Raw genomic sequence first — 13,384 nt, forward strand, 5'->3', positions numbered from 1 at the left:
CTGACTCATCCTAATAATCACTATTTTAAAGGTAAAAAATTTACTAATATGTACTTGCCTCCTTATTTCTAATTTTTCTGGCAACTTCAATAGCTGGTTGTTTCAAAATACTATCTTTGATTGGTGGTAACTTGTTCCCTTTGGTACCATAGTATAATTTGAATAAGTAACCTGTTAATTCATATAAAATTCTATTCACGACACTCCAAAATCGTGTTTTGAAACTAAACGGTTTTGGTTTCATTTTCTGTGAAGGTACCTACTACTTATTTCTTTACTAATTTTCACTTTAAAACGTCGTTTAGTGAAACACTTTTACTTGCTATACCTAATATTTTCCTAACTGTAATTGTTATTGTAAAATTAATGTTTAGCGTTTAGCATTCAAAATGACACTATAATGAGCTAAAGTATAATATCAGCACAACCGTTGTTAATCTTTCTTAATCAATGACTTAACTTATTTATTTTTAATATCTTTTATATTATCTTTTAGTATTTTTTATCTAAGTTCCTAAATCAGCTCCCAGTTTTATATCATTTTATACGATTGATAAAATATATTACGAATATAATATATTCATTCCACTGTTAACACTTTTCTTACACAGTTTGTTGCGGGATTTGCTCGGCCGCTTTATTTCTAAAAAAAGTGAACTAACGACTGGTTTTCGTAATCTGTCAATAGTTACTTCATCATCATCAACCCATCGCCGGCTCACTACTGAGCACAAATTTCCTCTCAGAATGAGAAGGGCCATAGTCCACCACGCTGGCCGAATACGGATTGGCAGTCTTGCCTAGTCAGTAGTAATATCATGTAATTTCCCAAGAGTTGTATGATTGGTTACTAAGTAACTTATAAGATTACAATTAGATTAAAAATTATATATATAATAACCAATAATAATTACTATTAAGAGAAGCAAACATAACAATGTAAAAAATTTCATAACAAACATCAGTTTCTTTACCAAAAATTATTTAGTTTTTTCGTAAAAAAAGCGTATCGTGTGGCGTAAATTTATTTTATCCTCATTCTCTTCCAGATCGACATGTCCGATACGATCCAAGACGAAGGAGGGACGGCGACACGAAGTAATTCACTTAAGATATCCCTACCCACGGTCCTTTGCACGGAAGCCCCCGAAAACCCTACCATACCTGATACAAATTCCTTTGTGACTTCGGAATCAAAGCTATCACTAACCTCTTGTCTTGGAACGCCAACTTCACCATTACGGTTGTCCTCACCAAAATCTTTGCCAACGTCACCTAAGCCATTCACAAAGGGCCTCCAATCCCGCTCCAATATATCCCTAGATGAACCTTCAGAGATAACGTCTGTTAACCAAACAGATACCATGAATAAACCCATCGTCAACACCGGCTCAGCTACTGGTAAGTGCATAATATTAATGTTTAAGCTATATTATATTTTTTTTTTTATGTACGAAAAAGCTAGCACATTGCACTAATTGATAAACTACAATATCAAAAAAATTTAAAATTAATTACTTACGTGCAGGTACAATAGAAGATATTATTGAGTGATTTTTAACAATCTAAGGAACTACAAGTACCTACATTTTATTAAAGTTTAGATTACAATAACTAAGCCAAATACTCAATTAAGATACTTACTTAAATATTTATTTTTTTAATTACCACACAAAGTCAAAAATGTAATATAATATTTATTATATATTCTGCGCCACCGCGCCACCGCGCCCGCCGGGTGTATTGTATAATTAATAATAATTAGCACCTGCTTAATCCAAACTTGACGTATTAAACTCATAAACTCCTATCTTGACTACTAAATTTTTACTAATTAAAAAACAAATTCGCCAACACGCAACAAAGGCGGAACTGCTATGGATTTATTGAAGGCAAAAAAAGTTTTTTTACCCATTGAAGCATAAATAACAAGCACATACTTAATAATATAGTGCTTAAATATAATAAAACAACCATTCAATATATAAATAATCATATCATCGTAGTAATTTATTTCAAGAGTATTTCGAAACATCAAAAAATTTATTGAGTTAATCAAACCCAATAATATGCTCTTCATTATACTATTAACGTGTTCTCACAGAAATCAATCGAATTCAATATCAACATAGACATCGCTTTTAATTACAAGTGTAAATTAAAAATTTATAACACCCCCGACAAGTGAAGGTTACAGTAACTAGAAAAGAGCTGATAACTTTCAAACGGCTGAACCGATTTTCTTGAATTATAACTAAGAACACTCTCGATCAAGCCACCTTTCAAACAAAAAAAAACTAAATTAAAATCGGTTCATTAGTTTAGGAGCTACGATGCCACAGACAGATACACAGATACATAGATACACCGATACACAGATACACACGTCAAACTTATAACACCCCTCTTTTTGGGTCGGGGGTTAAAAACAACAGGAAGGTCCTGTGATAAGCGCAATTAAAAGTTTCAATTGCCGTGAGCATCAAGAGGTATAAATGATAAAGCAAAAGCCGACTAACTGACTGACTGACTGTTCTATCAACTCACGGCTATTATATGACGTTGAGATTCTCTAAGAAAAGATTTTTGCAAATGCAACCATAAGCCGTAGGATAAGCTGCTTCATAAAAAACATAATATACAATCAGCGACTTTGTGCTTTAGTTAGCAATAAGTAAAGAGGAAGGTGAAAAATTGAAAATGAAAATCTTTTAACACTTTCCAATATATTAAAATTAGGCTTAAACCGTAGAACAAGCTGCTTCATGAATAACATAATATGCAATCAGCGACTTTGTGCTTTAGTTAGCAATAAGTAAAGAGGAAGGTGAAAAATTGAAAATGAAAATCTTTTAACACTTTCCAATATATTAAAATTAGGCTTAAACCGTAGAACAAGCTGCTTCATGAATAACATAATATGCAATCAGCGACTTTGTGCTTTAGTTAGCAATAAGTAAAGCGAAAGTTGAAACAATGAAAATGAGAATCTTTTAACACTTTCCGATATATTAAAATTAGGCTTAAACCGTAGAACAAGCTGCTTCATGAATAACATAATATGCAATCAGCGACTTCGTGCTTTAGTTAGCAATAAGTAAAGAGGAAGGTGAAAAATTGAAAATGACAATCTTTTAACACTTTCCGATATATTAAAAGTGGCCTTAAACAATAGCACAAGCTGCTTCATAAAAAGCATAATATGCAATCAGCGACTTTGTGCTTTAGTTAGCAATAAGTAAAGAGGAAGGTGAAAAATTGAAAATGAGAATCTTTTAACACTTTCCGATATATTAAAATTAGGCTTAAACCGTAGAACAAGCTGCTTCATGAATAACATAATATGCAATCAGCGACTTTGTGCTTTAGTTAGCAATAAGTAAAGAGGAAGGTGAAAAATTGAAAATGAGAATCTTTTAACACTTTCCGATATATTAAAATTAGGCTTAAACCGTAGAACAAGCTGCTTCATGAATAACATAATATGCAATCAGCGACTTTGTGCTTTAGTTAGCAATAAGTAAAGAGGAAGGTGAAAAATTGAAAATTACAATCTTTTAACACTTTCCGATATATTAAAAGTGGCCTTAAACAATAGCACAAGCTGCTTCATAAAAAGCATAATATGCAATCAGCGACTTTGTGCTTTAGTTAGCATTAAGTAAAGAGGAAGGTGAAAAATTGAAAATGGGAAATTCTCTACGAAAAGCCGCACCGCAGTCGAGCGCAGAGCGCGGCCGGCGCCGGGCGTGCCTTCGCATGAAACTCAACAATGCTACCACTAACATGCCTCAGTTTTATCATCTGCGTAAAGAGTAGTAAAGTTCTTATCGCCTCATCAAACCATGACGTAGTTCTTGTTAAAATGTTCAATATACCTCGAATAATAGTCGGGTGATAGACCATTCATAAGCCGCCTAATTCGCCAACGATTTCCCTGCTTAGTCCGAAATTTGAGTTGCAGTTTGTATTGATATGATAGCGTTGCGGTTTGGTTGATGTAAGTGATCGCAACAGTAAATAGTACGATGTGAAGAATTGCAAGTTAATTATGCCGTGTTGTGGGTGCTGGTGGAATGGCAGACAGAGACACCGGCCGCCTGATAATGCCGCAGGTTTTTATCTAACACATTTAGCACACAATATTCGTCGGCGTGGACTACACATATTATAAACCACTATTTTGTCCCCTTAGGGGTTGAATTTTCACAAATCCTTTCTTAGCGGATATCTACGTCATAATAGCTATCTGCATGCCAAATTTCAGCCCGATCCGTCCAATAGTTTGGGCTCTGCGTTGATTTACTCGTATCAGTCAATCAGTCACCTTTTCCTAAATATAGTAGGTAAACATAAAAAATATATGTATATGTATGTATTTCCTCCAAATACGCACAAACCTCCATGGAATATTTAATTCAGCTTGGCTATACCTTGGAGGGAACATCTGTTTAATTTGGGCCACTTTACCCTTCTGAGATTTATTGCAAAAGTTTTCACATTACTTTAAACATGGTTCAATAAAGAAAAAATTGAATATACCAAAATTATACGAGATATTAAACATGTGGCGTAATTTTTTTTGTAGCAAAACCGATTTGATTAAGTTAATGATATTATGCTATTATTAATTGAATTGCAATGCAATTTAATTGAAATTATTATTCAAGTAAAACTTGTTAACTAAATAGCCATAAAACTTGTTGCTTGTTTATCATGCATAGTATATTTGAAATGAAATTATTTTACGCTCACGCTAACGCTAGCGTGTTAAACTTTCATTACAAAATACCGAATCCCCAACTCTACAGACAATTCTAGGAGATACTTATTTGACCAATCAAAGAACATTTTTACAGTTTATTTACGCGTAGTAAGTAGCGTGTGGAAGTCCTACCAACAGCGCGTCTATCGGTTTACGATGATGATCTTAAACGAGCAATATTCATGCAATTTTAATGTAAAGTTATAAAAGAGCGGTTATAAAATGAAGTCGGTTAAAATACTACGAACAATCTAACCTATTTCGAGTTTAGGTGTCAAACACTAGTTTAGCGTTGTTGGTAAAAACAGGAGAGCATAGTCGGGTGAATTAAGTTTTGGCAAACGCTTTTTCCCTAACTCGGAGGTGCGTCATCGGAGGAAGATGGTAAGTCTTTCCTAATATCTAGCCTAGGCAAACTCAAGTGCGTTCATGTTTCGGCTTTGATCGATAACATGTTATGATTATGCAGATATATTTGACGTCAGCTACTCCCTATTTGGAAGACTCCTTATTGAATTTGCTTGCACGAAGTTGCGCATTCTAATGGTGGTTGTATTCAGTGATGTTGAATCATATCCATTGGAGCAGTGAGGTATCTTATTACTAGAAAAGCAATGCCCTCCAAAAAGGATTCAACTTGATTGCACAAATTCACCAGCCATGTTCATTTGGCTTTTAATGAGTTGGTGTTGAATCTACTTTATATCTTGCTACATATTTTTATCATATGAAGCAACCTCTAAAGGTAAACAACAAGAGTAAAAGGGACATTTATATTACCTTGCAAAATGTCTATTAGTTTCAAGCTTCGTCGTCGTCTCAACCGATAAACGTCAACTACTGGACTTTAGTTTCTTGCAAGGATATTCACAGAAAACGATCTTTTGACGCTTTTATGTAGTTGATGCCTGCGACTTAGTTCTCGTGGATATAGGGTTTATAAAAATCCCGTGGGAACACATTGATTTTCCAGGATAAAAAAAACATATAGGGTCTCTCCATATCAAATTTCAGCCAAATCCATCCAGTAGTTTTTGCGTGAAAGAGTAACAAACATATACCCATACACACAATCTTTCGCTTTTATAATATTAGTGTTATTAATATTCTGTGCTTGTATCCAGCTTAAAAGGTCTAACCGAGCGTATTTCTGAATCCTGAATCTGAAGTAAAAAGTCCCCACCTGAGGTCTGCTCTAAGATTTCTCTCTCCAAATCAATGCATCAGGCTGTACAACCTACCTTTACAAATAACTCAATTATACTCTTGTGCTCATTGCTAATGGTGTGCCATCAATTTTATTTGAAATGTTTTGTTGCGTTTGCTCCAAACAAACTCCACGGAGTGAATTATCTTCGTCGAACTCTAGTTTATTAAGTAAGTACTGATTGTTCGTTTTAATACAATTAGTTTGAAGTTATTTGATTTAGAAAGGGCTTTAATACGATTAGGCTAAAGTTTCTATGAAATATATATAATATATATAATTATATAATATGTTCTCCCAACTTTGCGAATAAACTTCAAAGTTACAACGCTTCTTTATTGGTTTCCAAAATACCTATATACTCGTAAGTTATCACTGTATTCGCGTTTTATAGAACAAAAAAAATCTACGGTTTAGGAACTGTATAGCAGTCTATCGTTTTCACATTTCAATAAAAATGTTTATAACTCGATTATAGAATTTATATTTTTTGTAACTTATTCTTAAGGTTGCATGTAATAAAAGCTTTTATAAGTGTAAATTAAAAATTTATAACACCCCCGACAAGTGAAGGTTAACTAGAAAAGAGCTGATAACTTTCAAACGGCTGAACCGATTTTCTTGAATTATAGCTAAGAACACTCTCGATCAAGCCACCATTCAAACAAAAAAAAAACTAAATTAAAATCGGTTCATTAGTTTAGGAGCTACGATGCCACAGACTCACACGTCACTCAGAAAACACAGATACACAATTACACACTTCAAACTTATAACACCCCTCTTTTTGGGTCGGGGGTTAAAAATGCTAAATCAGCTTCATTATACAGTAGACTTTATTTTAATTGCTGCTCTCCCACAACTTAAATAGGTCACAGAAAGAAAAATATTTTCCTTCTAGCTACCCTCTCGAGCAACTCAACAGAAAAAGATTATTAACTGTAACTTAATTACCTCAAGAACTACTGACCAGTTTTTATTTCTGTAAGTTGTTTATCTGTAAGTTGTATTTCGTTTGAAAAGAAGTAAATTGCTTGACTCTTGAGCGAATCCTTTTGCAAACTTCAATTACTTATTCCTTTTCATAGAACTTTATAATATTTAAATTAAACTATTTTAGTTTTTAGCTTCTAACCCGTTTCTACTTTTCTTTGACGCTTTTAAATTGTTTTTAGTGAAACTTTGCCTATGTACTAAGTAAGTTTAATTGGAAAACTTTGTTCCGATATTATTTACTTTAATTTTGTTGTTTTTTTTATTTATTCCTTGTACTGTCTGTGATAAGAACATTCTGAAAAATGTTCCAAAGGCTTTTTGATAAGTTTTAAAATTAAAAATTTGCAAATCGGTCCAGAAATCTCTGACGAATCTGTTTACTTACGAGTACATAGAAAAAAACTGGCCGAATCTAGAATCTCCTCCTTTTTAGAAAGTCAGTTGAAATGAACGCGTGAAGTTGTTACATGGACGTCTGAATGAACTGTACGCGCAGGCCGCGCAAGCGACACAGTTCAACACAGCGCAGTTTTTTGTGTACAATGCCTTATCTTATCATAGAAGAACGTACCATTGTGCTATATGGATATAAGTGTTTGTGAAATGCTTCTTTCAAAAAGCATATTATATTAATCAATGTTTTAGTACAGTTTCCATCTATTTGATATATTTTTGGAGTATTTAAATATAAGTTGGGTGCTGATTTTGATTGTGACATTTATTTTCAAATCCAAGATGGCGGACATGCACTTTTTACCAAAAATAGATATGGGTATCCTTTTCAGGGTTTCTCAGGGTGCTGATTTTGATGATGTCATTTATTTTGAAATCCGAGATGGCAGACATGACCTTATTTAGAAAAAAATTGATATGGGTGTCGTTTTATGGTGTTTTCGGAGTGAATTGTGTATCTTAATAAATAAATTCGTTTTAATACTTGTCAACCTAACCACGACACACTACACACGACACGACACGACACGAGCGAAACACTAGTTTGATATATTTCTGGAGAATTTAAATATAAGTTGTATGTAAGTTGAGTACTATTTGTGATAAGGTTTTTATATACAGCGACACGCGCGCGTACAGGTGCGCATCTGTGTAGACCTGCGTCACGCATTTCCTTTGCTGTGCTGCGCGCCTATGTCAAACACGTGTTGCCGCTACGCTCCTGCAATCGTGAAACGTCGTCGCCTAACGCTGATTGACGTAATGTGATTTGTGACGTACTTTATATGGATACAATAATTTCTTCAAATAATATTTTGCGTTCGCTGTCGTCATATCTGACGTCCTGCATGCAGTGCAGTTTCCCTCCGCAGTTTTCAAGCTTAAATTAAATAAATTTTGACTAGATCAGACGATGTATTATTTGAATTCTACGACTTAGGTCTGAATTTGCTGTATCCTGTTCCAGTTTTATCGAAAGGGCTTCTTGCCTTATTGAGGAGTTCGCAAAGGAACAAATTAAACGGTTCCATTAACATCGTTTTTTGTTACAACCTAATTGCGTTTGGTTCGCTTTGTCTGTAAACTTTAAGTTAATATTGACAGAGATTGATTAAAGATATCCAATTAAGTGCCTTTTCCATTACGAAAGGCTGGCCATTATTCATCTCATAATACAAACCCTTATTAAAAAGGTTATGGCTTTAGTTTTGAATCAACTACTTTTCAAAGTTAACTTTTGGTATTTAAAGAGTGTGCCCAGAAACTTTCACAACCTTTTCTGTTCTACTGCACTACTGCGACTGGCGAGCAACCGTAAGCGTTGGCAACCGTATATGGTTGACATGCAATCATGATTTTGTAGAGCAAATCTGATATCCAATATGAACCGCTAAGGTATGAAACGCTTTTCCGATAGCATTTTTCTTGACTCCTATAATTCACGTATGATTGGTGTGTTTTTGAGGCAGGAGTGAATAGGCAACTTCTATGCAAGTGTGCTCAAACCAACACTACTTCCAATCAGACATGATTGTCATGACAAAAAAATCTCATCGTGACGATCTGGAATCATCGATCATTTCTATCGCATTCTAAACTAACCCTAAGTTTTTTGTAATTAGGTATTTATTCCACAAACGTGTCGATGTGGACAGGTATCCTTATAAGATTTAGGACAGGTCTGCTAAATCGTATTTTATTAACCCCCGACCCAAAAAGAGGGGTGTTATAAGTTTGACGTGTGTATCTGTGTATCTGTCTGTGGCATCGTAGCTCCTGAACTAATGAACCGATTTTAATTTACTTTTTTTTTGTTTGAAAGGTGGCTTGATCGAGAGTGTTCTTAGCTATCATCCAAGAAAGTCGGTTCAGACGTTTGAAAGTATCAGCTCTTTTCTAGTTACTGTAACCTTCACTTGTCGGGGGTGTTATAAATTTTTAATTTACACTTGTTTGTACCTATATCGTGCCATAAAAAAGTTTTGAGTGCCTGACTATTAAAACATTATTGTTCCCTGTCCCATGTCGTTTGGAATTAGGTAAACACGGAGTGCGGGCTTCAATTATAACAATATGGGTTCGTTCACATAACCTCGATATCTGCCGACCCGGCAGACACGTAAAGCCCTAAACCCTTTAAGACCTGGTCAAACACAACAGTTGACGGTGACGACCTCTAACCGTATGATGTACGTAGCACTGCGGTTGGCAACGGGAACAGTAAAGGCCCCGTAGTCTGTGAATGTGAATTCCTTCAGTCGGTTACTTGTTCAGATTACAACTTTGAAAAGCCGTGTCGTATGTGACCAGGGCTTATTGGATTTATAGCGTGTATTATGCGTATCTATTTGTCGGTTATGATTAATTGAAAGCTGTTTGCTATCGATCGAAACCCACATCAAATAATAATAGATTTAATTACGGAACAAATACGTGTAGAGATACTACTTACAAAATATTTCTACAAATTATATTACAGTTTTGCATCTCGATAGTACAATGTCAGCTAACGAACATTTTGTCAAATGTTGTTTTTAACCCCCGACCCAAAAAGAGGGGTGTTATAAGTTTGACGTGTGTATCTGTGTATCTGTCTGTGGCATCGTAGCTCCTAAACTAATGAACTGATTTTAATTGAGTTTTTTTGGTTGAAAGGTGGCTTGATTGAGAATGTTCTTAGCTATAATACAAGAAAATCGGTTCAGCCGTTTGAAAGTTATCAGCTCTTTTCTAGTTACTGTAACCTTCACTTGTCGGGGGTGTTATAAATTTTTAATTTACACTTGTACTTTATGACAGTCACTTTATTCCACACTCCTATCATATTATACAAAAATTATGATGATGCACAGGTAAAGGAGCTTGTCCAATATATTTTCTTACAGAAGTAGATAGAGTCATGACAAATGTAGAAAAAGTGCCGCCTAATCTACTACTCATCACTTACGTTATTTATAAATTATGTACCTAAGTATAAATATCAAGGCAGTATTATTTTGTATTCTATTCCAGTGTGACAAGATTCACAATACATTGATACCGAATGTAGAGTTTGTACTGTGTAGAAAAGTCCTCAAAGCTCTGAAGTAAAGCCATTTAACAAATGTAAGCGCTAAAGTAAAGCACTTAAAATGATTCGTATTCCCAGCAGAATGTGTTACTTTTTATCTCATTGTTTAACTTGCACTAAGACTTAATTGTGGCACACTGTAAGTGCTACGTTGACATTCCGTGACGTTATGTTTTCAACTGAAATCCATACTAATATTACAAATGCGAAAGTGTGTCTGTCTGTCTGTCTACTACCTTTTTACGGCCCAACAGTTTAACCGATTCTGACGAAATTTAGTATAGGGTCAACTTATATCCCGGGGACGGACATAGCCTACTTTTTATCCCAGAAAACAAAGAGTTCCCACGGGATTCCTAAAAACTGATCTGCTTAACCGATTTGTATGAAATTTGGTACATAAGTAGCTTACGTCCCTGTAATTAACATAGGCAACTTTTTATCCCGCAAAATCAAACAGTTCCCACGGGATCTTTAAAAACCTAAATCCACGCAGACGAAGTCGCGGGCATCCTCTAGTTAATAATAATTTCATCATAAGCCATTCCATTTTATTTCCTAGTAGGTAGGTACGTCATAATCATATAGTTTGAGTCAGTAATACTTCAAATGTATCAAGGTTTGCCAGCCCTGCATTTTATAAGTGCCCACCTTTACTTACTATACTATACCTCTGTGATAATAATAATAATAATTGTAAGGCGCAATTACATATGTACCGACCTATAAAGAAGCTATGTATTTGAAACTATACAATTTTTTGTACAAAGGGAATATAATAAACAAAGACGAATCTCTTTATAATCACTCTTCTTAAGTCACCTAGCTAACAAAATTTCCCCCGAGCTTTTTATAAGTAGGTAATGTACCAGGTACCTACTACTTCAGATTTAGCTGCCCTCCTACGGCCTTAGTATCGTCGTCTGCATAAACCCTTTTCGTAAGTTATCTAACTAAATAAACTGCGAGTCGGACTCGTACACTAAGGGTTCCGTACCATCGTACAAACACACTTTGTACTTTTTATTTATTTTTAATTTACATTTCGTGGGCGGCCATTTTGTAATTTTGACTTTTTGCTGTACGTAATAGCGGCTACAGAAATACACTGTGAAAATTTTGACTCTCACCCTTTACGGTTATGAGATACAGCCCGCTGCATGACAAACAGATGGACCGACATAAAGACGGACAGCCAAGGCTTAGTAATAGGGACCCGTTGGTACGGAACCCTAAAAAGTTCCGCTCGAGCTTTTTAAAAATGTAGGTGCTTACCTGCGTCAAATTTTGTTGCCTTCGGGTACGGCCCCTAATACCGACCGTTATGAATAATATACATACACTTACAAAGCAGAAAAAAATATTCACGTATGAAAAAATGCCTGCGCAGAAAAGGCCTTATCAGTTTAGGCCTTATCAGGTTAATCCCACGGACAGGACAAGCGATTTGCCTCCTCGTTTCTAACTCGAACCGCTAGGATATGGAATGCCCTTCCGGCATCAGTTTTCCCCTGCACGTTTAATGAAATACCTTTTAAGTCAAGAGTTAATCGGCTAGGCAAGTGCGCTCCGACTTAAGCTGCATCATCAACATCATTCATTACTTGCAAGCAGGTCTGATTGCAGCCCAGTCTGTAAATTAAAAAAAAAACTGGGATGCCACAGAACCTTTTTTAACCCCCGACCCAATAAGAGGGGTGTTATAAGCTTGATGTGTGTATCTGTGTATCTATCTGTGGCATCGTAGCTCCTAAACTAATGAACCGATTTTAATTTAGTTTTTTTGTTTGAAAGGTGGTTTGATCGAGAGTGTTCTTACTCTTAGCTATTCCAAGAAAATCGGTTCAGCCTTTTGAAAGTTATCAGCTCTTTTCTAGTTACTGTAACCGTCACTTGTCGGGGGTGTTATAAATTTTTAATTTACGCTTGTTCTATCTTAAAACCAGACCTTTATTACTTATTGAATATAGATTTTCATTTATGTCGAAATAGAGTTGTTCGTCACAAAGTCGCCGCATAATTAAATGTCAGCGTCTACTTCATGAGTATAGGTAGATAGGTATAGACGGTACGAGTATGGCTTTAACTTAATCTAGAGCAGCGCTCTCGACGTCCGGGGAAATTGATCGTTAACTATGTTTCCTGGGAGTTCCCATACTCAGCGATTGCTTTTGTTATCTATAACAAGAAAGGTAGTAAACGCACGTGAATTTCAGTTTGTAAATGACCAACAACTTTATGTAGGTCAATCCTCTCGAGTTGCGGGCACAAAATACTTCCTATTTTGTGCTACGAGTACCTATTTGCGATAGGTATGGGTAAGCATAGGTGAAAATCTAGCAGACAGATTGACAGACAGACAGACTTCCGCATTTATAATATTATTATGAATTATAGTTTATTTATACAATGTTTTTGAAATAACCTGTTATGCGATTATAATAATGATTAATTTGGGCGAACCTTCAAAACCGTTGTACCGATTTGAATGGGAATTTTGCAGGCAGGCGGTAGAGTATGTAAGTGATGTTGGCTATTTTATTATTTATAGTAGGTATAGTTAAACGAGGACAACAGATAATAGTATTTTTTACTTTAAATTAAATAGTGTTACTTTAAGTGTAGTTAATTCTGCACAATTATAGACCATCGTTCACATTCCTTAAATGTTAGACAACAAAATGTCGAGAGAGAAGCCATGCGAATGGCAAACATAGGCTCTAGTAAACATAATTACTCCACTTCGTGCTTCGTAGTTTTCCCCCTTTGGTAGGTTAATTGACGCCCCCTCCTTTCCTGCAAAGCTAACGCAGACGACTGATTTTTGTCTCAGACCGACAATGAAATATCTTATTTTTTATGAATTTTGGCAGGTAAGTAGGTCTTATAGAAC

The 13,384-nt window shown here is 35.2% G+C and overlaps 1 protein-coding gene across 2 annotated transcripts in view; it reads left to right on the forward strand.

The window, feature by feature from the left end:
* Positions 1 to 13,384, forward strand: part of LOC123873634 (cytochrome b5 reductase 4) — a 58,960-nt gene that overhangs the window by 13,496 nt on the left and 32,080 nt on the right. Inside the window, exon 2 of one of the 2 annotated variants that reach the window (XM_045918579.1) lies at positions 1,050 to 1,401. In XM_045918579.1, the coding sequence (XP_045774535.1) occupies positions 1,056 to 1,401 (346 nt within the window). In that variant the 5' untranslated portion in view covers positions 1,050 to 1,055. Of the gene's footprint in view, positions 1 to 1,049; positions 1,402 to 3,738; positions 4,116 to 13,384 lie in introns of those variants that run through there. The other variant, XM_045918581.1, reaches the window with a different exon arrangement.

The sequence above is a fragment of the Maniola jurtina genome, chromosome 17, assembly GCF_905333055.1.
Source record: "Maniola jurtina chromosome 17, ilManJurt1.1, whole genome shotgun sequence".
Classification (NCBI taxonomy): domain Eukaryota; kingdom Metazoa; phylum Arthropoda; class Insecta; order Lepidoptera; family Nymphalidae; genus Maniola; species Maniola jurtina.